Source organism: Bufo bufo, chromosome 3 (genome assembly GCF_905171765.1).
Source record: "Bufo bufo chromosome 3, aBufBuf1.1, whole genome shotgun sequence".
In the NCBI taxonomy this organism is placed as follows: domain Eukaryota; kingdom Metazoa; phylum Chordata; class Amphibia; order Anura; family Bufonidae; genus Bufo; species Bufo bufo.
The window spans coordinates 665,315,957-665,342,314 of NC_053391.1; the positions used below are offsets into that span (position 1 = coordinate 665,315,957).

General features: G+C 47.4%; 1 protein-coding gene across 1 annotated transcript; it reads right to left on the reverse strand.

Moving 5' to 3' along the window:
- Window positions 1-247: 247 nt before the first annotated feature.
- PANX1 (pannexin 1) lies at window positions 248-26,358 on the reverse strand. The gene is made up of 5 exons (XM_040426326.1): window positions 26,100-26,358; window positions 10,322-10,461; window positions 5,971-6,188; window positions 3,136-3,794; window positions 248-715 (listed from the first exon to the last, which is right to left on the reverse strand). Exons 1-5 carry the CDS (start codon window positions 26,278-26,280, stop codon window positions 636-638), a joined length of 1,278 nt encoding a protein of 425 aa, XP_040282260.1. The 5' UTR covers window positions 26,281-26,358; the 3' UTR covers window positions 248-635.

The window sequence follows — 26,358 nt, forward strand, 5'->3', positions numbered from 1 at the left end:
AAATGTCCGCACAAAACTGAAAACCCATCATAAATATGCTTGTAAACGGGTGGATTTTGGCATCAGATAATTTTTTTTTCCGGCCTATAAAATACGCAACGTAAACATACTTTGCAAGGTAACCACCTGAAGGTGGCGCTACAATCTCCTCCCTTCAGGAGGAGCTCTACTTTGCCATCTAGGCTTATAGAAAGAAGACAACAAAATTTCCAGCGGCAGCGGCTCCCTGCCATTTTTAAAAAAGAAAAAAAAAAAAAAAAAGTCATTAAATGTAAACTTAAGAACGTTCTAAAAACACGTATTATGCAGTTTTATCAGTTTTCCCCAGTTTTGTGACATCCAGTGTTGATTTTAGGTTTTTTCTTTTTCTTCGAGGCGCTGTATACCCAAAGACAAAACCGGTCAGTCTGTAAGAGTTTGATTGACAGCTCATTAGTATCGCAAAGAGTCCTTGGACACAAGCAACTTGCATTTGATTGCTGCCTTAAAGGTACAGCTCCACATTAAGTCTCCATATGGCCCCTCATTAGGAAGACCTGAGTAGTAACGGTTCAGCCGCAGTCCGGCTGTCCGCTCGTGCAGTGAATGGCCGCAATGGTTGCTGTAAACATGGTTGGAGAGGTTCGAGGCATTGATCAGCATGACGAATCTAGAAGTCTCTGTCTGACTTTCTTATCCTCCGTAGAGTTCTTCACCCCGTCGTTTGGGGTCAGATCTAGAAAGAGGAACACAACAAAAGGCATGGTGATTTTCCTGATACACAGCTCCAAATCTTCTGCATAGATATACATTTTAAAGGATTGTCCCATTACAACAATGAGTGTCTGATTGGCAGGGCTCCAATCCTCTCCCCCTCCCACTGGTCGCTAGTATACCCCCCCATTTAAATGAAGCAGAAGACAGCCATCCATGTCCACCGCGCCATTTAACTCTAAGGGATTTACGGAAAGAGCACAAGAGGAAACATGCATGTGTGTTCAATGTGCCATTCAAACGAGGCAGCACCGGCTTCCATTCTAGTGTTTGTCAGGGGCCCTAATGGTTGGGTCCCCCACCTATCAGACACTTATCCCCTATCCCATAGATGCAAATAACATCAAGGAGAAAGCGTCAGCCTGTGGCTCTCGTCTGCTTCCTTGTACAGCCTCCATTGATACCAAGAGGAGATACAGGAACCGTTCTTCATGTTATCACCCCTCTTACCAATTACAGCCCGTTACTGTCGTCTCTCCTCGTATAGTCCACCGTCAGATCACGGAGATGGGGATACAGGAACCTTTCTTCATGTCATCACCCCTCTTACAAAGCACAGTCTGTTACTGCCATCTCTCCCTGTATAGTCCGGTCAGCTCATGGTGAGGGGTATATATATGGACTTTTTTTCATTTCATCACCCCTTTTATTCACCATCACCTCAAGGAGACCACTACCGTAGACTGATACTTTAGCAGTGGTAGGTGACCTAGACTTCCAACTGTGGCTGAATACCAGTAAAGGGGTTCTCCATTTGAGATCATCCTAATGAATAAGGTAGCGGGACATCAGGTTTGAGCTCTGCTGTGCCTCCATGCCCCTAGCTCTGTGATGGCTAACCTCCAGCACTCCAGCTGTGGTAAAACTACAACTCCCAACATATAGGCCTCTTTCACACGGGCGTTGCGGGAAAATGTGTGGGTGCGTTGCAGGAACACACGCGATTTTTCCGCGCGAGTGCAAAACATTGTAATGCGTCTTGCACTCACGTGAGAAAAATCGCGCATGTTTGGTACCCAAAGCCGAACTTCTTCACAGAAGTTCAGGCTTGGGATCGGTGTTCTGTAGATTGTATTATTTTCCCTTAGAACTTGATTATAAGGGAAAATAATACATTCTGAATACAGAATGCTTAGTAAAATAGCGCTGGAGGGGTTAAAAAAAATAAATAAATAACTTAACTCACCTTAATCCACTTGCTCGTGCAGCCGGCATCTCCTTGTGTTTTCATCTTAGCTGTGTGCAGGAACAGGACCTGTGGTGACGTCACTCCGGTCATCACATGGTCCATCACCACATGTCCTGTTCCTGCACACAGCTAAGATGAAGACAGAAGGAGATGCCGGCTGCACGATCAAGTGGATTAAGGCGAGTAAAATTTTAATTTTAATTTTATTTTTTAACCCCTCCAGCGCTATTGTACTATGCATTCTGTATTCAGAATGCTATTATTTCCCCTTATAACCATGTTATAAGGGAAAATAATAATGATCGGGTCTCCATCCCGATCGTCTCCTAGCAACCGTGCGTGAAAATTGCACCGCATCCGCACTTGCTTGCGGATCCTTGCGATTTTCACGCAACGCCATTCACTTCTATAGGGCCTGCGTTGCGTGAAAATCACCGCTCATGTGAACAGCCCCATAGAAATGAATGGGTCGGGATTCAGTGCGGGTGCAATGCGTTCAACTCACGCATCGCATCCGCGCGGAATACTCTCCAGTGTGAAAGGGGCCATAACACTTGCTTGGTTGTGCTCATAACTCAATAGAAATGAAGGGAGCATGCTGGGAGTCGTAGTTTCACCACAGCTGGAGTTCCGGAGGTTAGCCATCACTGCCATAACTCACTACCAATGTAGTCTTTAGCTAAGGCCCTGAGTATCCGGAGTGGTTACTATGGATCTACTACCTGTCACCAGCTAAGGGTGGCCATACACCTTCAACAGCTGCCAGCCGACAGCTATTCCCCCATACATGTGTTCACAATGTGGGCAGTGGAACAATTTAATGCCAAGCACCTCTGATGGCGGCATATCTCCCATGAGAAAAAGGACTGGGCATGTTGAAATCCAACATCCCTTCTTTGCCCTACCCCTGACATTATCTGTCAAAGGAGCGTCAGCAAACCCCATATACATAAGATAGTCAGCTGGTTCTGCTAAAATTGGTAGGTTCGACCAACTTTACTCTTAGGTGTATGGGCACACTGTAGTTAGGCATTGTACCCACAGCAACAAGACTGTCAATCCAGAATTGGGTGGCAGTATGCCAGCTATACTAAATAGTATACTACATGAACGTGGCACAATAGGATTGAATGGATTAGAACCTCCAGTGGTCAGCCAAGGAAACTTAGCATCCATCAGAGAAATGAATTTACCTTTAAGCTCAGCGCCATCTTGCCCTGCAGGCGGCAGAGCTGCATTTCTAAATGCCGTCTGCTTCCCGTCGACCGTGTCCGTCTTCACAGTCCCAAGCGACGTCAGAAGCTGCATGGTGTCAAAATCTTCTCCCGTGTCCTTCAAGTTGTCCAGCACTTTGAGGAACTTGTAAGACTTGAGCTCACTTACATTCTCTTCCAGGAACAGAAGAAAGATGCTGAGGTCGTCGTAGCTCTTGGAGTGACACTGCTGGATGCTGAAGGTGGGCAGCAGCTCGTACACTTTCAGCACGTCGGACCGTCTCCTGTAGGGTACCAGCATGGCGTAGATGACAAAAGGCATGACAAAGCAGTAGACAATCAGGTTAATGTAACTGAGCAGCCGGAAGACTCCCACCGCGATCAGCTTGCACTGGATTAAGGACGGCAGCGTGGTGTCATTCTTCAGGATGCCGGTGCGGATGTTGCAGCTGAACTCGTCTGTCAGGGAGAAGAGGCTGATGTAGTAGCCAAGGTAGATACAGGCCAAGAGCATAATCACCAGCGTCAAGGATCGGCAAATGAGGTACTTGATGATTAGGTTGTAAGAGGTCTTCTTGGTCTTCAGATACTGTTCCACAAATGGGTACTTGACGTGACCCTCTGAGATCTCCAACAGGCTGCAGATGGAGGAGCATCAGACATGTTAATGAAACCAATCAGAAGTCAGTGCCCTCAATTATCACCTTCATTAGAAATGTAATCTGAACCCCTTTAGGTTCAGCCTAATTTAGGTCTTTTTTCATGGCATGGATCTCGCGGTATAAACACCACGGTACTCATTATTCATACTGCCATCTACTGAGACCCATCATTCTTCTGCTGGTGTAGTTGCAGGAGGGATTGCTGGATGAGGGCCATTTTGGGGGACATATAATAATTTACTTGACAATTATTTTTTTTAAGTTGGGGTTTTTAAATACGGGAGGTCATGTACTACATGTTACAATGCTCTTGCCACCTTTTGCCACCAAAATTGAGTGGGTGTAGGCGGGAGAAGGTGGGCAGCGGGTGGAAACTCCACAGCCTGGCTGGAGTACATTTGATGGACAGCAGAAGATGCAACACATTGAGGCCTCTTGCACACAAACTTGCGGTCCGCAATACACGGGCACCGACCGTGGGCCAGCCGCATGCGGATCGTGACCCCATTTACTTGAATGGGGTCCACGATCCATCCGTTCTGCAAAAAGGTAGGACAAGTTCTATCTTTTTGCGGAACGGAAGCACGGAACGGAACCCCGCGAAAGCACTACGAAGTGCCTCCGTTCCGCACCGCATCTCCGAATTTGTGGACCCATTCAAGTGAATGTGTCCGCATCCGTGATGCGGAATGCACACGGCCAGTGTATTGCGGACCCACGGTCGTGTACAACAGGCCTTAGGGTACATTCACACAACCGTATCAGTTTTGCAGTCTACAAAATACGGATGCGGTCAGTGTGCATCCCGCACTTTTCAAGGGCCCCACTGAAAAAAACGCCTATTCTAAATTGGCTAAACGGACAAGACATGTTCTATAATTAGTGGCTCCCCCGCATGGATGACATCTGTGTGCTATCCACATTTTTTGCGGCCCCACAGAAACGAATGGGTCCGTGTGAGATCTGCAAAAAACGTGGTTCAAAAGTGGTTCCGAAAATACCCTTATTCAGAGGCGTGATTCTCCTAAAGAGGTTGTCCGAGCTTTTTAATATTGATGACCTGTCCTCAGAATAGGTCTTCAATATCAGATTGACGGGGGTCTGACACCCGGCACCCCCGCCGATCAGCTGTATGAGGAGACAGCGGGCGCAGTGTGCATGTGCCGCCTCTCTTCCTGTCCTATAGACATACAGCGGAGAGCAGGAAGAGAGAAGGGAGGCGGCACCTGCACACTGCGCACGCCGTCTCCTCAAACAGCTGATCAGGAGGATAGGTCATCAATATTAAAGGGGTTATCCAAGTTATATTTATTGATGACCTATCCTCAGGATAGGTCATCAATATCAGATCAGTGGGGGTCCGACACCCGGCACCCCCTCCGATCAGCTGTTTGAAGAGAAGGCATGTGGTGTCAGCGCTGCCTCCTCCTCACTGTTTACCTTCTAGCCGTTGCATCTGCAGTGGTGAGCAGGTGTAATTACACCCAAGCCTTCCTATTGAAATGAATGGGACGGCTTGGGTGTAATTACACCTGCTCACCACTGCAGATGCAACGGCTAGAAGGTAAACAGTGAAGAGGAGGCAGCGCTGACACCACATGCCTTCTCTTCAAACAGCTGATCGGAGGGGGTGCCGGGTGTCGGACCCCCGCCGATCTGATATTGATGACCTATCCTGAGGATAGGTCATCAATAAATATAACTTGGATAACCCCTTTAAAAAGCCCGGACAACCCCTTTAATAAATAGTTTGGATCTTCCACTGCAAGGTTTTTACTAAAGGTATGTGAAGCGCCAGTCTTTAGTAAATGACCCCCAACGTGTGTTTTTTTTTTTCTCCAGGTTGATTTTTATGGGATTTTTTTTTCACATTTACCAACTTTTTCAAGCAGCAATCCTTTGACAATAGTATTCTAAAGCATTACTGCCAACAGGCAACCTATTAGGCCATGTCTCTGGCAGACCATGCGGGGCCCTTGTCAGGCACAGGCTGCCACAGAACCTCACCAGTACCCGGGGGCACCAATGGGCTAACAGAGGGAGCCCGCTGGTACCCTAGAAGAGAAGTTTAGACCCAAACAATACAAGAAAAATAAAATCTAAAAACGCACAAGAGACTCTAAGAGCTGGAGGCTTCCTTTAGTGGACTTACCTCTGTGATACGTTGTCACTCAGCGTCAGCGAACTGGCCCCTTCTTTCTTGCCGCTGCTCTTGCCGTTGGCAGCTTTGATGACCCTGTTGTAGGACTTGTCCAGCTCCTCCATGATAAATTTCAGGTCGGAGCAGAGATGAGGAGCTGCCGTAAACCTCCAGAACAAGGACGGCAGGTAGAGCAGAACGGCCACCAGGAGCAGGATGTACGGGAAGAACTGCAAGAAGGAAAACCATAATTAGATCGCTCACGTGCTGGATTGAATTTTACCTGTACTAACCCATCGTTTCCCAAGAGATGAGCAGTGCCAGATAAGCAGGGAATTTCATCATTCATCTATGGACATGGCATGCACGAGCCGAGATGAACGCCCATGTACAGTACAGACCAAAAGTTTGGACACACCTTCTCATTCAAAGAGTTTTCTTTATTTTCATGACTATGAAGGCATCAAAACTATGAATTAACACATGTGGAATTATATACATAACAAACAAGTGTGAAACAACTGAAAATATGTCCTATTCTAGGTTCTTCAAAGTAGCCCCCTTTTGCTTTGATTACTGCTTTGCACACTCTTGGCATTCTCTTGATGAGCTTCAAGAGGTAGTCCCCTGAAATGGTCTTCCAACAGTCTTGAAGGAGTTCCCAGAGATGCTTAGCACTTGTTGGCCCTTTTGCCTTCACTCTGCGGTCCAGCTCACCCCAAACCATCTCGATTGGGTTCAGGTCCGGTATCTGTGGAGGCCAGGTCATCTGGCGCAGCACCCCATCACTCTCTTTCATGGTCAAATAGCCCTTACTTTCAAAGTTTTCCCAATTTTTCGGCTGACTGACTGACCTTCATTTCTTAAAGTAATGATGGCCACTCGTTTTTCTTTACTTAGCTGTTTTTTTCTTGCCATAATACAAATTCTAACAGTCTATTCAGTAGGACTATCAGCTGTGTATCCACCTGACTTCTCCTCAACGCCACTGATGGTCCCAACCCCATTTATAAGGCAAGAAATCCCACTTATTAAACCTGACAGGGCACACCTGTGAAGTGAAAACCATTTCAGGGGACTACCTCTTGAAGCTCGTCAAGAGAATGCCAAGAGTGTGCAAAGCAGTAATCAAAGCAAAAGGTGGCTACTTTGAAGAACCTAGAATATGACATATTTTCAGTTGTTTCACACTTGTTTGTTATGTATATAATTCCACATGTGTTAATTCATAGTTTTGATGCCTTCATAGTCATGAAAATAAAGAAAACTCTTTGAATGAGAAGGTGTGTCCAAACTTTTGGTCTGTACTGTATGTGGAGGAGTTTGGGCTGTAGGAATAATGAACTGAAGTCTATGGACGCTTTTAGACCTCACTACAGAGACCGTCATATAGAACAGTGATCCCTACGCTTAATCTGGTGTGCGGTTCAAAGTAATATTTATGGCACGGAAAATCAATGGCCTATGCCAAGAACAGCATTATATACGATCGGTAGGGTCTCCATTTCCGAGGACCTCCGCCAAACTGCCGAGTAAAGGAGCCGTGGGTAAAATAGTGGAAACTCCATAGCAAGTTAGTGAGACACTGCCACCTAGTGTCACGACTGTAAAAAAGTACATCCACAAATCAAACCTGATTACACTGCATGCAGATTCATTTATAAGGGGAATTCCGGTTACACTAAGGCCCCTTTCACAAGAGCGATTGTTCCGGGCGGGTGCAACGCGTGATGTGAACACATAGCACCAGCCCTGAATCCTGACCCATTCATTTCAATGGATCTGTGTAGATGTGCTTTTTTTTTTTCACGCATCAGTTCTGCGTTGCGAAAAAAACGCAGCTTGTTCTATAGGATGCGTTTTTCACGCAGCCCTGGCCCCATAGAAGTAAATGGGGCTGCGTGAAAAACGCATTGCATCCGCAAGCAGGTGGAGTCTGAATGGAGTGGTAGTTGAGCATGTATAGTTTCACTCCATTTAAAGGCAACAGAACTGACGGAAACAGCGGTGTACAGCTCTCTGCCGTTTCCATAAGCCCCAAAGACCTTGAATAGAGCGGCAGGGCGGATACGTGACCCCCCGCTCCACTCCTGGAGGACTACAATTGGTCGGAAGATAAACAAGCACAACTAGGACGACCGGATCAGCTGGGGATTTTTTTATATTTTTATTATTTTTGAAGGATTTCTGTAGTCAGTCACATAGGTATCAAGTCCAACCTTTCTCAGATCAACTACACGAGATGGACTCTAACCCTAAGTGCCGTCTGCTATTAGATCAGCCTCTCGCCCTTTCTTCTACACTGACGTAGTATCTGCCATCACTACCTCTCAGGGTCAGTTATTCCGGAGTGTGTCTGCTCTTACTGTAAAGAATCCTTTCATGTATTCATCTCTAAATCTCCCTTCCTTCGCATGTAATGAATGTCCGCTAAAAAGACTGGACAAAAAAAGTTCTTACTGTAGAAAATAGTCCTGTCTTTTTAGCGGACATTCGTTACATGCGAAGGAAGGGAGGGTCAGAGATCAATACATGAAGGGATTCTGTCATGTATGAATAACTGATCAGAATGGAGATGAACAGTTTCTATTAACTGTTCATCTCCGTTCTGATCAGTTATGTGCCCGATCCGGCCATCTTGTTATGGTCGCTGTTCTGCGCCTCTAACAGAAACATTACGCGGTGACGTGAAAGGAGCCAAGGCGTCTTTTCGAAGCTGAACGGGCTTGATTTTTAAGCCTCTCATCACGAGACCTTCCCTCCCCTGGGATAATCCGCTCGCCCGTCTCTGAACCCTTTCTCGCTCTCCTATATCCTTTATAGTATATAGAGCCAGAAACTGACTCCCATATTCAAGAAAAAGATTAAAGGCGTAATATGACATTTTTATACATGGAGCACTGCTGCTGAGCCTTCTCCGGTTGGGTTTCCTTCATGTAATGTGTATGCAGCCGTAGGACTCATCAAGGCCTCCCTGTCATATCTGACAATCAAGCCGGGTTTTAAGCATCCTACACAATTCTGGAGCATCTTTTGTTCTGACTTTATGTTGTGCCATTCCTCTATTATTCCTGCTAGACTTTTATGAATTAGGCTACTTTCACACTGGCGTTTCTGGGTCCGCTGGCGAGATCCGTTCCAGGGCTCTCACAAGCGGCCCAAAACGGATCAGTTTAGCCCCAATGCATTCTGAATGGATAAGGATTCGTTCGGAATGCATCAGTTTGGCTGCGTTTGGTCTCCGTTCCGCTTTTGAGGCGGACACCAAAACGCTGCTTGCAAAACGGATCCGTCCTGACTTACAATGTAAGTCAATGGGGACGGATCAGTTTTCACTGACACAATATGGTGCAGTTGAAAACGGATCCGTCCCCCATTGACTTTCAGTGTAAGTCAGGACGGATCGACTTAGACTTTTTTTTGAATGAATAATGCAAACGGATCAGTTCTGAACGGATACAAGCGTTTGCATTATCAGTGCGGATCCGTCTGTGCAGATACAAGACGGATCCGCACCGAACGCAGGTGTGAAAGTAGCCTTAATTTCCAGCAGTCTGCAAAATCTGACTCTGGCAGCACTGATTGGATAGTATCAGCCTGTGCAGGGACACACACTTTACTGCAAGCTGCCTGCAATTCATTCATAACTTCTAGCAGGAATAATAAAGGAATGGCACAACAGAGTCACAGGAATAGATGCTCCAGAATTGCCATTACATGGGGAATTGAAATAGTTCCTGAGACAGACATGTCCGCCTTAAAGGGGTCGTCTCACTTCAGCAAGTAGCATTTATCATGGTGAGAAAGTTAATACCAGGCACTTACTAATGTATTGTGATTCTCCATATTGCTTCCTTTGCTGGCTGGATTCATTTTTCCATCACATTATACACGGCTCGTTTCCATGGTTACGACCACCCTGCAATCCATCAGTGGTGGTCGTGCTTGCACACTCTAGGAAAAAGTGTCAGCCTCTCTGGTGGCCGGGACCTCACGTAGGCTGCTGCTTTTTCCTATAGTGTGCAAGCATGGCCACCGCTGATGGATTGCAGGGTGGTCGTAACCATGGAAACGAGCAGTGTATAATGTGATGGAAAAATGAATCCAGTCAGCAAAGGAAGCAATATGGAGAATCACAATACATTAGTAAGTTGCTTATAGTAACTTTCTCTACATGATAAATGCCACTGACTGAAGTGAGACAGCCCTTTAAGGGCAGGAATGGTCTACTCTGCTAAAGAGCTTTTCACTGCAAATCCCCGGCCAATATATTTTATGCAGAAATATTCAGAGGAGCCGCCAGTTATATTTAATTAGCGGATCACTTCCATGTGTGAGAGATAAGCCGGGATTCGCGTCCTACCTTGTGAAGCCAGAGGGGGATGTTGCCAGCCTCGCTGCTTGACAAGTTCTTCTGCTGGACGGCTGCCCAACAGAAAGAGTCCACGTAGGCCGCCTGCCTCCAGGAGAAGCTGCCGGGGGCAAAGCAGGAGATCTGGGCACCTGTCAGCAAAGCACAAAGCAAATCAATGAGTGACGGCCCACGGGGGGCGAGAGCCAGACCCCATTCACAACCGGGTCTGTATGTAGAAGGCCCTAAACACGTTAGACAAGCCAGCAGTATTTCACATACACAGCAATTCTACTGATCTCAGATTAACCCAACGGAGAACGCTGCCTCTTATTTTAAGGTGTAATTGATCAGGGATAGCGTCGTATCTAACATACAGGAAGACAGGGCGGCTGTTAAGGGGCCCGTGGTGCTAGGGGCGTCCAGCACTTTTCTGCTTGCCAAGTGGCAAAGCTTTTCCTGCAGTTGCCACTAGGGGGAGCTCACTGCATAGAGATTTGACAGCTCCCATTTAATAGCAGCTGAATGAAATCACATGCAGTGTGCTCCCCCTAGTGGCGTGAATGTGATGCACACTGGACAGAAGGGAGAAAGCTCCTATCAGGTCTGAAAACTGAAGGTCCCATCCCCGGTAAAAAAAATTACATATTCAATTAACGTGGAGCTCAATGGGGCCCATTCTAAGTTTTGCGATGGGGCCCAATGATCTCTGCGTAAAAATGTAATAAGTCTCCCCTGTAAGTGTCCAAGGTGTCTGTCCTCCTGCGAAGGGCCACACATGGGGCTTGTATTCGCTCCTCTTCATGTAGGACCCATATCACCAGCAGCGGACGTGTGCCCCTCGTCTCCTACAGTTCTCCTCACCTTATACAACAGCGCCCTCCAGTGCTCACTATTAGTTACTGCTGCAATGCTAGTGTAAAGACCTATATTCGAGGGGTTAAACTTCTTAGCGTACAGGCTGTGATTGCCATGGCGCTATGTAACCAGAGAAAGTTCCATTCCAGACCGATTAACCCATTAGATGCCGAAATCTGAAATAATTACAGAACCCATTAGGTAACAGACAACAGGGATGGGGATCCCCTTGTTCCAAACAGACCCAGCATTGTAATCGCTGAGGTTTTGTGAGAGTTTAGTATTAAAGCCAATGGCTTAATGAGGGTCTTCAGGGTTGAGGGCACTTGCCTGAAAATGAAAGCATGGAGGATCCCTTTAAAAGGGAAGCCGTCACTTTAACCATGGTGTCTGAGCTGCAGGCAGCGGGTTATAGAGCGGGAGGAGCTGAGCAGACTGATGTATAGCTTTATAGGAGAAGATTCAGTAACATTTGTATTTCATTTCCTTCTCATTCTGGGCTTTGACATCTAGAAGGCGGAGCTATTAGTGATTGACAGCATTCTCCCTATGACTGTGTATACAGAGAGAGCTGTCAGTCACCGTTAGCCCCGCCTCCTTGACGTCAAAGTCCAGAATGAGCAGGAATATAAGTGAATGAAATACAAAGTTCTACTGAATCTTTTCCCATAAAAACTATATATGTTAAAAAAAGAAGAAGAAATATCAAACTGCTCAGCTCCTCCTGCTCTATAACATGATGCCTGCAGCTCTGACGCCATGTTCAACGTGACGGGATCCCTTTAAGTCAGTGCTGGACAATATGAGCAGAGGTAAGTAGGTGCTGGCAAACTCAGGCTACATGATGTTCAGGTCATTGCAAAACACCTGCAAGATTAATCTGCCTAGGTCAGCTTGATATCATCCATAGTAATTTAAGGGTACGTTCATACATATAGAATTAATGTACAGAAAATGGGAATTACTTTGCAAATGCATTACTTATCCTGTACTGATCCTGCGTTACATCCTGTATTATACTCCGGAGCTGCACTCACTATTCTGCTGGTGGAGTCACTGTGTACATACATTACATTACTCCTCCTGAGTTACATCCTGTATTATACTCCAGAGCTGCACTCACTATTCTGCTGGTGGAGTCCTTGTCAAAAATTAGGTCCTGCAGTCTGTGCTCCTAGTATAAAATCTACACCAGCTCTTAGATAAAAGACGACTGAAATCGACTAGTCAGTGAATATCCTGGGGTCACACTACGCCCCCAGAAGATTTTGAAGGGTGTCTTTGGGAATTTTTGCCCCTTCATCCAGAAGAGCATTTGTGAGGTGCGACACTGATGTTGGAGGAGAGGGCCTGGCTCTCAATCTATGTTCAAGTTCATCCCTAAAGCGCTGGATGGGGTTGAGGTCAGGGCTCTGGGTGGTCCAGTCAAGATCTTCCACACCAAACTCCCCGAACCATGACTTAATGGACCTTGCTTTGTGCACTGGGGCTCAGTCATGCTGGAACAAAACAACAACAAAAATAAATAAAATCATCGTCTGCCAAACTGTTCCCACAAAGTTTCAGCATGCAATTTTCCACAATGTTCTTAATTCTTCAGAATAACTGATTTTCCTTCACCGAAACTGAGGAACTTGATCCAACCCCTGAAGAACTCCCCCACAGCATTGTCCCTCCTCCACCAGACATTACATCTGGCACCATGCAGTCAGGCAGGCAACGTTCTCCTGGCATTCACCAAACCAAGACTCGTCCATCAGACATCACTCCCCAGAAGAGGTCTCCACTGCTCCACCGTCTAGTGTCGGCGTGCTCTACACCACTCCATCCGACACTTGGCATTGTGCTTGGTGATGTAAGGCTTGCCTGCAGATGCTCGGCTATGGAAACCCATGCCATGAAGCTCCCGGCACAGCACAGTTTTTGTGCTGATGTTAATACCAGAGGAGGTCTGGACTCTGCAGTTATGGAGTCAGCAGAGTGTTGGATGACCTTCATGCCCTATGCTCCTCAGCACTTGAAGACCCTGCTCTGTAACTTTATGTGGTCTCCACTTCTTTGCCGAGTTGCTGTGAAGCAATACATGTAATACGGACCTCAGCTGATGGTGGAATATCTAAGAGGAAAATATTTTCACGAACTGGCGTGACGCAGCGGTGGGACCCTCTGACAGGACCAGACTGGTATTCAGTGAGCTCTTCAGAACGAGCCATTCATGCCTATAAGACAATGTTTTTCAGAGTGACCGAGCGGATGGAGAATAATTATTAATACTGATGAGAATGGAGAACACAGAACGGCTTTGTATTTTATAAGCTCGTATCAGGCAGAGGCCAAGAAAACGGCCCTTGTTTACAGGGGTACGACTGACCGCACAAGGGAGGATTGTGCCCGTTCGCATGACTGCGGCACAAGTCATAGATTACCACGTTATATAGTCAACCCATCGAGATCTACATTATGTCAGAAGTGGAGAGACCTGAACATCGAGTTCTACCAACAGCTAAAAACGAGGCTGCGGAGAATTCCGAGGATTTACTGAAGGTGTGATTAATATGGACATATGCGCTCATTCAGGTGGCACAGGTAGGCAGCATGTCCTATATGAATGGGTGGCACATAAGGGTAAGATTTTTTGCATCACAGATAAAATGAGTGGCTGGTTGATCAGCAGATTGTCAGGGGTTGCAAAGGCTGGATGTGTGGCGATCAGAAGAAGCCTGCGCCTCCACGTAACTTCGGAAATCCACTGCCAGCTAGAAGGCTTATTAAGACCGGCGTCTAAAACGCTGATCTTAATAACTGTGCCCCTAAGTGTCTAATCAAGGCCAAAAAATCCTCGATGCAGTTTTTCTGCATCAAGGATTCGTTTAAATCACATGACTACGGAGCGTGACTGAAATGAAGCTGCTCGCGCACCGCTCCGTAGCCTCCTGTCGGCAACGCGCTGCAGGACCTTGCGCTCACACATAGTCAGCGCACTGCTGGCGCTGTGTGTGACGTCAGGTCCCCAGTGCATGCTGGGATGAAGACGCGTCTCCTGCGAACTCCATGTGTTGGCGCACTCTGCACTGAAAGCTAAGTAAAAAGTTGGCAGAGGCAGCAGCGGCGGAGCGGGGGAATGGTGGCACCTGTGATTTGGCATGTATAGAGTTATTGGCGGGGAGGGGGGGCGACCTGTGATTTGGCATGTATAACGTTATAGGCACCAGGCAGTCAGACTCCCACCGATCAGAGACTTATTCCCTATGCTGTGAATAGGGGAGAGGAGTTTGTAACGGGACAACCCTTTAAATTACAGGTGATCTCCTCTTTAATATCCATGGTTTTGCCCTCATTTACATGGGGCAATTATCTAAAAGCTCATAGCTCTATTCTCATCACGTACGCGGTATTGACTAAGCGTAGGATGATGGGAGGAAGGCTCCTGCTCCCCGGCTCGTCTCCAGGGGGATCCCTTTATTGTACAAACAGAATAATATCCCCGGGACAGAAGCTGCGCTCTGGTGTCAGCAGGGGATTTACCAGCCGGCGCTACTACTGGCATTACCAAGCAAAAACAGCAATTCAGGCGTGGCTGAACGCAGCAGTATTTGTCTGGCTGAGGCTGGCATTGATGCCAGAAAGCCGTCGGATCCCATTATAGTCAATGGTGATCTCTCGGTGCTCGGCGGTATCCGGCTATGCCAGATACGCCATCTCCTGTAGTCTTCTCCTCTGCCGGAACAGACCACCAGATCACCTTTAGCACATATGTGACTGTAGCCTAAGACCTAATGGCTAGTGGGGAAAAATTAATATGGAAAATGAAAAAAATTATAATAAAAAAAAATAAAAAATCTTTTTCTGATCCTCATCGTCAGCACTAGTCTATGTAGTGCTGAATATAATGATGACACAGCATCGATTAATATTTCATGGAGTTTTGATCCAGGCAGAAGGCGACGATCATGAAGTATTCCTGGCAGATGGCGAGCCTGACAGGATGAACAGAATGTGACTGACGCCCCAGCACCGTGTCTTCTTTGTGACTACCCGCCGTTTGCCGCTTTCAGAATGAGCCTCTTCTGTAATAAAGCAGCCCACAATCACAAGTAGATAATTATCGCAATGTTTAATGAGGAACATTTGGATTTTGCAGTCGGGAGCAGACTGGTTCGGACATTCAGCACCCGGAGCGAGGAACAAAAAGATAGTCCGCTACCGGGGCGAAGACATTACCTGTGTATTAACCAGTAAGGAGACGCCAGCAGACGTGATGTAAAGTCTGGAACAGATCATTCTTAAAGGAGACTTCATGGGACGGATATGGTTGTAATGTCCACTCAGCGTCCCTACAATGCCTGCCGTAAATGAAGAGGATGGCCGGTTGATCGTGCTCTCAATAGGAAGAGGGGACTAAGTCGCTTTCAGACACTTCTGGTATTGCCAATCTTTCTTGAGACCTATTGAAATCCTTAAAATCCAACAACCCCCCCCCCCCCCCCCCCCCAACATCTGCTGTCAGAGGCGAAATGGGACACCCCAATACACACTTGATGGCCGTCCAGTCCTGCCGAAAATTAGCCAGTTCTATGGACTGGAAAACACCTTTGAGACTACCCGTGGTCACCCCCTCAGTATGCCTCCCTGCCTAGTGGCCTCACTGAGGCACCGTAAATATATATATATTCCAAACGAAGAGCAGACATAATACTGCCATATAGTCCCCACATAATACTGCAAATCTATTGCCAAATGCGGCTGGTCTTGCACGTGCGCTGCCACTGCCTTCACCTCTATGGGACCGGTGGAAATAGCCAAGTGCTGTGCTCCGCAACCTCCCACATCCCACAGGAACTTTCTGCTCATTCTTCCCAAATGTGTTTTAGTAAATGATTCTATTCCCCATAAAATAAAAATCTGCTCCAGAATTGCTCTTAGAACGCTATGCGGTGCTGTTCCTCTATTATTCCTTTTGGAAATGTATCACTACATTTACAATTGGGGGTTACCATTCCACTGTTTAATAGGATGTGTCACTACATAGTCCAATACCAGTGACAGAGAGTGGACAGTGCCAGTGATGGATTGCAGGGTGGTCGTAACCATGGAAACGGGCAGTGTATAATGTAATGGAAAAATGAATCCAGCCAGCAAAGGAAGCAATATGGAGAATCACAATACATTAGTAAGTGCCTTGTATTAACTTCCTTTACATTATAAATACCATTTACTGAAGCGAGACAGCCCCTTTAAGGAATACGGGTATTATAAGGAGAGTTTACTGAGCCTTTTTAACAAAATCTACCGTTTTGGGTCCACAGCTGCCCTGCATCCATGTGTCTCCATGGGTAACAGACTACAAACAAATCCTCTGCGTAGTCTGATCCTGCATCAGTGTGTAAACTCCTGCAACCTGACAAGCTAGAAAGAATGAGGACTTTCCTTAAAGGTCTTCTGTCAGCAGTTTTGTACCTATGACACTGGCTGACCTGTTACATGTGCGCTTGGCAGCTGAAGACATCTGTGTTAGTCCCATGTTCATATGTGCCCGCATTGCTGAGAAAAATGATGTTTTATTATATGCCAAGGAGTCTCTAGGAGCAACGGGGGCGTTACCATTACACCTAGAGGCTCTGCAACTGCGGAGCACTCTGCACTTTGATTGACAGGGCCGGCCGGGCGTGATGACATTTAAACTGCCTGGTTCTGTCAAAGTGCAGAGGGAGCGGCAGTTGCAGAGAGAGCTGAGCCTCTAGGTGTAATGGCAACGCCCTCGTTGCTCCTAGAGGCTCATTTGCATACATTTAAATATCCCTTTTCTTCAGCAATGCGGGCACATATGAACATGGGACCAACACAGATGTCTTCAGCTGCTAAGCGCACATGTAACAGAGGTCAGTCAGTGTCATAGGTACAAATCAGCGGACCTTAAAGGGGTTTTGCCATCACAGACAATGGGGGCATATCGCTAGAGGTAGGACCCGCACCTACAAGGAGAACAGAGCGGCACACTGCACATGCATTGGCGCACTCTGGCTTGGCAATTTCCGTCGGCTCCATAGAAACGAATAGGAGCGGGTCTGCGCATGCGCGGTGCACTCCCATTCACTTGTATGGGAGCAGCGCTTGGCGGTGGCCGGACTTTTTGGTCAAAAGCTAAATCTGCAGAGGCAGAAAGATTAAAGGTGATAATGTTTTACAAATGTGCTGAGACTAGACCAGGTAGCTGCTTTGCAGATTAAATCTAATGAAAACACCAGCTTTTTCTGCCCAAGAAGAGGCCGTAGCACTGATATTTTATACCCTCTGGACAGGGTATGTTCTGAATGGAGTAGCAGCACTCTATGGTGGATCTAATCCATTGAGGACTTGGAAAGCTTCCTTCCTTTGTTTCTTCCTCTGAACTGAACTAAAAGGTGGTCGTCTTTTCTGAATACTTTAGAAGCTTCTAAATATTGTAAGATGGTGTTCCTTACATCAAGGAGCCGCATTTTATCTTCTAGCTTATCTTCTGGAGAGCTGGTAACTGATGGTAACACAATTTCCTTGTCTCGGTGAAATTCTGACACGACTTTAGGGAGGAATCCTGGATCTAGCCTTAACACTATTCGGTCCTCAAAAATCTTAAGATATGGTTTTCTACAGGAGAGGACCTGAATTTTACTTAAACGTCTGGCTGAAGTGATGGCTATCAGGAAGGCAGTCTTGAGGAACAGGTGTTTTATAGAGATTTCAGCTAAGGGAAAGAAGGAAGATCTAGTTAATCCTTCTAATACTAGATCTCAAGGTCGGCTTTAATCTGGAAGCTCCTCTGACGAGTTTCCCTATCCCACCTGTGTTCTGCAAGACTTGTGTCGTAAAAAGCACTAAGAGCTGATATCTGGACCTTAAGTGTGCTAGGTCTTAAGCCAATTTCTAGTCCGTTCTGTAAAAAAAAAAAAAAAATTATTGGAGGAGAAGAGATGTCCGGATGTTCTTCTCCTAGCCAACTGCAGAATCTCTTCCAGATCTTGAGATAAATAGCGGAATTGACTTTTTTCTACTTGCTTTAAGGCTGGGTTCACACTTGAGCGTTTTACAGCGCGTTCAAACGCGCTGTAAAACGCTCAACACATGAAAACCAATGCTTCCCTATGGCCCTGGTTCTCACTTGAGCGTTTTACAGCGCGTTTGAACGCGCTGAAAAACGCCTAACGCTCAAACAAGTTCTTGAGCTTCTTTGGGGCGTTTTGTCGCGCGTTTGCAGCCATAGGACACTGCAGTCAATCACACAAACGCGCGTAATACGCGCGTTCACCATGGACAAAAACGCGCGACAAAAACGCGCGTTAAATGCGCACATCAAATGCGCTCAAGTGTGAACCCAGCCTTAGAGTACGAATTACTCTGTCTGAAAGGCCCTGTCTCCTGAGAGATTCGTTCTCAGGATCCAGTCAGCTAGATTGTAGATCTTTGGATTTTGGTGCTTTATTGGTCCCTGAGAGAGGAGACCCTCCTGTAAGGGAATTTTCCATGTTTCTTCCAGTGCCATTCTTTTCAGAGCCGAGAACCAGCTTTTCGGCCAGTGAGGAGATATTAGGATCATTGTTGTTGGTTCCCTCTGAATTTTCTGTATCACATGGGGAAATCAGTGGGAAGGGTGGAAAAGCATAGACAAGGCCCCATCTCCAGCTTATTGACAGGGCATCTACTGCCCATAGTCGGTCCCTGGGGTCTAGCGAATAGAATCTGCGGACCCGAGTATTTTTTCTGGATGCGAACAGGTCTATATCTCTGGAACACCCCATCTGGATGCGATTTCCTGAAAATGTTTCCGATTTAGGGACTATTCTCCTGGATGTAAGGATTGTCGGCTTAGGAAATCCACTTCTAGATTCTCTGACCCTTTTAGATGGATCAATCGATGTGAAGGAGAGAACATTTTCTTCTACCAGAGAAAATACTAATTTTTGCTACCTCTGCTAGAGGGCTGGATATTGTGCCGCCCTGATGTTTTAGGTATGCCACCGTTGTGATATTGTCTGACTGCGTACAGCTCTCTGAAATTTGAAGACCTGTTTCTTATGGATGACTGACCCTGGAGAAGTTTCTCTTCTTTTTTCCCACCAGTTCAGGTCTATTTTGACCACCAATGGAATGCTAAATATTCTGTCTAGTGAGGACTTCTTTTTGTTCCAGTTTTTTTAGGAACCAATTCTGCATGGTTCTGGTATGTGCCTGGCTCAATGGGACTGAGTTTATCCAAGAAGTTAGGGTACCTAGTAGACTCATTTGCTTGCCGAATGGAGCATCTGCAAGAGTTCTAAAACTTTCTCATTTTGTTTTTTAGGGATTTTATCTTGTCCTGAGGTAGATACATCCTCTGGAATACAGAATCTAACACTACACCCAAGAATCTTATTTTTGTGGACAGGACGAGTGTAGATTTTTTCAGGTTTATCAACCAGCCCAGATTTGAAAGGGTGTTCATAAAATCTCTTGTTACCTTGGAGGTTTCTTCTTTTGAGTCTCCAATTATTAGAAAGTTGTCGAAGTATGGGACGATATTTGCTCCCTTCCTTCTTAGGAACGCCACCATTTCTGCTACCAGCTTGGTGAAGGTCCTTGGGGCTGAAGAAATGCTGAATGGAAGCGCCACATACTGAAAGTGGTGGAGGTAACACTTGGGATCTTTTACCGCAAATCTTAGGTACTTCTGAGAGGCCTGATGGATTGGTATGTGGTAGTAGGAGTCTTTTAAATCTATTGACGCAAAAAAGGTGCCTTCCGGAATTAGAGGAATGGTAGAGGCAACCAACTCCATTTTGAACTTCCTGTACACAATAGACCTGTTTAGGGGTTTTAGATTTATTATTGCGCGGTACGAATTGACTAGGAAGAGACGTGAATAAAATCCCCTTCCTATTTCGGTAAGTGGCACTTTTATTATAACTCTTTAACTGATCGGTTCCTGAACCCCCTGCCAGATCTTCTCTTGAACTCCTATGTTGTGGGTAGTAATTGTGAATCTTTCTGGAGGGGCTGAAGAAACGCCCAGGGATTTGATGTGATCCGATGCCATTGCTCTAGAAAATCTTTAACCTTCCTCCTACTTTGGCGTCATTGTTTGTTCTGCTTATTCTGGGGATTGAGGATAAATCCCCTACCTTTGCCTCCCTTGCTGTAGCTCCAACCTGTCTTACCCTTCCCTCTATAGGATCTAGATTGGGAAGAGAACGGGCGAAAGGGTTTCTTTTTAGTTTCTTTCTTTTCCGGAAACCCTTTCTTGTCGGAAGCTTTTTCCAGTATTTTGTCTACTACTGACCCAAATACAAATTCGCCTGAAAAGGCGATGGAACATAACTTGGCCTTGGAGGCCTTATCCCCCAACCAAGCTTTCATCCATAATGCTCTTCTGGCAGCATAGGATAAAGCTGCATCTTTGGCGGAAAAACGCACTGACTCAGTCGATGCGTCAGCCAAAAAAGAGTTGCCGATTTTAAAAGCGGGACAGAATTTATAATATCTTCCCTGGGGGTCTTATTTTTTAGATGTTCCTCTAATTCTGATAACCAGAAATACATAACTTTGGCTACAGATGTAGCTGCAATGTTAGTCTTCACGCCAAACATTGCAGCTTCCCAAGCTTTCCTTAGGAGGGAGTCTGCTTTGCGTTCCATCGGATAACTAAGTTGCGAGGAATCCTTACACGGTAGCGCAGGTTTTTTTTTTTTTTTTTTTTACTACCTTAGCCACCTGGATATCGATCTTGGGAATTTCATCAAATATTTTACATTCTGTCGTATCAAATCTTAATCTATTCCCGAATTCTCTTGATACTCGTAGCCTTTTTTTTTGCCTCGATCCATTCATCCATAATCATGTCTTTAATGTTTTCGTTGATGGGGAATTTTTTTTGCTTTTAGACCCCCAAACCTCTCTTCCTGTACTGTACGTGGTTTGGGAGTATCTTCTATACCCATAGTGGATCTTATGGCTTTGATTCATTCTTCCATCTCATCTGAGGAGAAGAATTTTTTATCATCCTCCACAATTTCTCCCTCAGACAAGAGATCCTCTTCAAAAACTGGTCTGGAGGAAGAGGCACCCTCGTCAATGTCATCTGGCTCAGAGGAGGATTGAACGGACAGTCTGGGTTTTTTAGGATTTGGAGTGGGACTAGCTGCTCCTAGTGACGCCATGGAAGATCTGATCTCTTCTTAAATAAAAGATTTCATCTCAGAAAAGATAGATGGCTGCTCTTCTTTTATGATGTCCGAAATGCAGACTTTACATAATTTATTTTTGTAGTCATCAGGCAGTCTCTTGGCACAAGTAGCGCACTTTAGAGGTCTTGCTCTAGATTCTCTTGCTCCCTAAGGAACAGAGAAGAGCAACCAAGTATCATACATTGGGTCAAGAAAAAAAAAGACAAATGCAAAAATCATACTCCCCATAGGGGAACTCACAGGGAGTGCAGCCGGAGAGGGATCAGAGGAGATGCAGTTTCCAGGTTGCATGAGCGCCCTGCTTTCAAATACCAGCATCTGACGTCATCCTTGTGCGCCTTGCATGGTGCGCTATAGCTCAGCCTTCCTCTGCTTCTGATATGTGAAGCCGGAGGTGCGCGTCCCACGTGACCCAGGTCTCCCCGAGCGTACCCTGTAGAAGCAGGATAGCAATCTGGATGGAACTCAGGCCCCCAGCACGAACCGGAGCGAGCGTCCCATGATCTAAGTTATCCGAGGTCTGCTTCCGATATAGTAGTGGAAGGAAGACCCAGACATGAATGGAGCACAGGTCCCAGCTTAAGCCGGAGCGAGCGTCCATGTTGCTCCCGCTGCCGAGCCTTAGCTCCTGCCGCGGGAAGGTAGCGGGAGATCTTCAACTCCCGACAGGTGCAACGCCCCCCCCCCCCCCCCCCCCGCTCCTAGAGGATCATTTGCATATTATAAAAGTTTATTTTTCTAAATAACGGCGGCACATAGTGACATGGGACTAATATAGTTATGTTCAGCTGACATTAGCACATCGCTAATGTCAGCCAGGTAAATACCCATTTTTCTGATCACAGAAACCCTTTAAAGGGAACCTGTCACCGGGATTTTGGGTATAGAGCTGAGGACATGGGTTGCTAGATGGCCGCTAGCACATCCGCAATACCCAGTCCCCATAGCTCTGTGTGCTTTTATTGTGTAAAAAAATCGATTTGATACATATGCAAATTACCCTGAGATGTATCCTGTATGTGAGATGAGTCGGGGACAGGATACATCTCAGGGTAATTTGCATATGTATCAAATCGATTTTTTTACACAATAAAAGCACACAGAGCTATGGGGACTGGGTATTGCGGATGTGCTAGCGGCCATCTAGCAACCCATGTCCTCAGCTCTATACACAAAAGCCCGGTGATAGGTTCCCTTTAAGTGCTTAAGCAGATATGACAGTATCTAATGCAGCAGATCTGACGCTATGTGTAATGTAATACACTGCGGTAAGTATCAGTCATGTAGCACCCTCGTGTCTCTTACAGGCATAACACAGGGCGTCGTGCCAGGAGTGCGCTTTGGATAGTTCCTGGCAGAAAATCTTGGCCCTGCTCATTAGTTACAAGCAAAACCGCATCCAACCACTGCAATGAGATCATCAACCAGCCACCAACAGCGGCACGAGCGGCTGAGAGTTTGAGGAAGGAGCATCTCCATCACATTCCGCTCCACCCAAGACCTGCAGCGCCCACATAGATACCCACTGCTTGCCCGTACGTTAGCCTCGGCCACAACCGTATGGTCAGTTCACAGAATGACTTCACTGGTGGCAGTCAGAAAATTGCATGTAAGCTGATCGGAGTCCGATGCCCGCCAATCATATGCTGATGAACTCTCCTAAGGATATTCCATCTACTCCTGGAAAACCTCTTTATGGGCCACTAGGTGTTGCGGCAGCTGCTCCGTGGGACCAGACCCTTGCACACGAACGTTTTGTGCCCGTGGCTGTATTGCACTCCGCATCACGGGCACCAATCAGGCCAGGACGGGTGCGCACCAATCAGGCCAGGTGTGTTTAGGGTTTGGCCCCCCTATGACTCTTCAGCCACACCGGGCTTTTCCATCGTGCTCGCGTGGCGCATGCGCAGAGGGACAAAAGGCGGCCGGCTGAGTGCGGGGCCGGAGACGGGATCGCGCAGTGACATGGAGCGCACCGCGCATGCGCAAGACTTGCACGATCCCAGCCTCACAGCAGGATGTCAATCACACTGAAGGGAGGACGGGTAAGGGGCAGGCTTAGCTTGACTTGAAGCGAGGAGGCCGCTGCCCCCTTGACTTCAAACTCTGCCGTTACATAGCGCGTGCAGGGGACTAAAGTTCATTTTTCAAGATTTTGGTGCATCTGGCCGGAGGAAGAAAAGGATCTTTAGGAACATACTGATGGCTACTTTAAGGTAATGCTGGCGGTCTGGGAGGCGTTTTTTAGGTGACAGGTTCCCTTTAAGCCAGGGTCATTCAGTGCCAGGGCATAATCGCATCAGGGCGCACAGGCTTTCAGTAAGCCCTTTGTTGCCTTCCGCTTCCCTCTGCCCATCACTGAGGTTGGCACAAGATCGGCAGAGACACAGGCGCGGGGGCACACCTACCTGTATGTCATGATTTATCACAGGTCTAATTTTAGTAGTGGGTGAGACGGATTAGTGATGCCACCCACTGGTTACACGGGTACCAATTATAGGAGATGAAACGCCACGGCCGATGACATAACCAGAAAGCAGGAATGGGGAAGAACCGGAGGGGGCGTCACCACAGCCGGCAATTAACGGCTAATTATTTCTAATCTGTCAACCTGCAGAGCAAAATCAGGTTATGTAACAGAAAGGTGTACAGAATCTCTGCTTCAGCTTCTCACCGTTTTCAAGATCTCAGCTGCCTGTCAGTGAAGGGAAACATCCCCGTTTACATCCACAGGCTAAAAACCCATATAGACCTAACAACAAGGGAGATTTGCTTCAATGTATCCAGTCTAGACGATCCCCTGTCCACCAGATACACCTGTAGCACACGCGGCTTTTCTGTCCTGATGGTTTGCTACAATGTATCAGCCTGGAAGAGCCCTCACAGGACTACAGGGGATACAAATAGACCAGCTTCTGGTTAATATCAGATCGGTGGGGGTCCGACACCCGGTAGGTACCCCCGTCAATCAGCTGTTTCGGGTAGGAGCTGGGAGAAGAAAGGCTCCATTCCTATCCCAATAGCCTTCTCTGCAGGTCAAGCCTCCAGTGGCTGCTGCTAGCAGTTTATCGGCCGGGGTCCCGGGTGTCGGACCCCCACCATCTGATATTGGGGAGAATAGGCCATCAATATGGAGAACCCCTTTAAATCCAGAAGCTGATCTATGTATATCCCCCTGTAGTCCTGTGAGAGCTTGCCGAGAACTTGGACTGGGGGCCGATATGTTTACCTGCACTGATACATTGTAGCAAACTATCAGCACAGAAGAGACGTGCGTGCTTCAGGTGTATTTAGCTTCCAGTGCCGATACCGATCATCAGAGCGTACCCCTTTCATTGCAGCGACATTCATCCACATGCAGATGGGTCTTTCAAAAAACAGCGCCACCCTTGTCCTCAGGTTGTATGCGGTACTGCAGTACCAGAGGAATGCGGCGTCGGGCCAGCATGATATCGAAGGGCAGGAAGGACCTCTAGGCAGAGCATGCAGCTACTATGTGGCCCTTGGAGAAAGGGGGACCACATCCTGGCAGATCGATAAGAGCAGACCAGGTAAGTGCGCGCCGGCAGGGTTGGTTAAGTGTCTGCCGAGCAGCACAGCCATCAAGTAAAAAGCGTACACCGCGCAGGAGAAGAAGTTTTTACATGGACGCCTATGGGTGGTGGAAACCTCGGACGTGAAAAGATCCTAACAGATACAACGAGAAAACTGCTGGCGGCTCCCGCTTTCTGTACAGGTCATGAAGCTTCCTATTACTTCCTGCGTCCCGGCGGTCGGGTCTCTCGTCAGTTTCACTTCAGTGTTTTGGATTTGGTGCCTAAAGAGAACTAAGAAGATGTCTCCATGTCTGTTCCCTCCACAAATTACAGGGGCCCCAAAACCAGACCCCCCCGTACAAGTGTGAAAGGGAACGTCTGGCCAGGAGTCAGACCGCCCCGACCTCGTCAGTAGGGTGTATACCGCCATAAACCAGGGTACCTACCTGACAATACTCCCATACAGTACAAGAATACCACCATAAACCAGAGGACCTACCTGACAATACTCCCATACAGTACAAGAATACCGCCATAAACCAGGGTACCTACCTGACAATACTCCCATACAGTACAAGAATACTATAAACCTGAGTACCTACCTGACAATACTCCCATACATCCAGGTACAGTGACAACATGCAGCCACAAATAATGAAGCACCTAGTCACTGCACACTGGTATCACAGTCCACAGGTTGTGCACTAGGATAACCCCCCTGCCTGGCACTAGGATAACCCCCCTGCCTGGCACTAGGATAACCCCCCCTGCCTGGCACTAGGATAACCCCCCCTGCCTGGCACTAGGATAACCCCCCCTGCCTGGCACTAGGATAACCCCCCCTGCCTGGCACTAGGATAACCCCCCCTGCCTGGCACTAGGATAACCCCCCCTGCCTGGCACTAGGATAACCCCCCCTGCCTGGCACTAGGATAACCCCCCCTGCCTGGCACTAGGATAACCCCCCCTGCCTGGCACTAGGATAACCCCCCCTGCCTGGCACTAGGATAACCCCCCCTGCCTGGCACTAGGATAACCCCCCCTGCCTGGCACTAGGATAACCCCCCCTGCCTGGCACTAGGATAACCCCCCCTGCCTGGCACTAGGATAACCCCCCTGCCCATTGTCAGCTGGCAGGTGGGCGCAGACGGGGCGGGGCCTCCACCTGGCTTTGTGTCTGGCACTGTGCCGGGCACCACTCACCCATGGTGATCTCCTGGGCGAAGGCCAGCGAGATGAGCAGCAGGGGCAGCCCCACGGCGATGCACGACACGATCTTGTCCACCGCCAGCTCCAGCCGCAGCCCCTTGTACTTGGCCTCGGACGCATCCTTCAGCAGGAAGTCGGAGAACACGTACTCGGTGGCGATGTGAGCGATGGCCATGTCTGCGGCCGGCGGAGGGTCACCGGGGGAGAATCACACCCGACTACTCACCCGAGGCAGCAGCCCCATACAGTGACC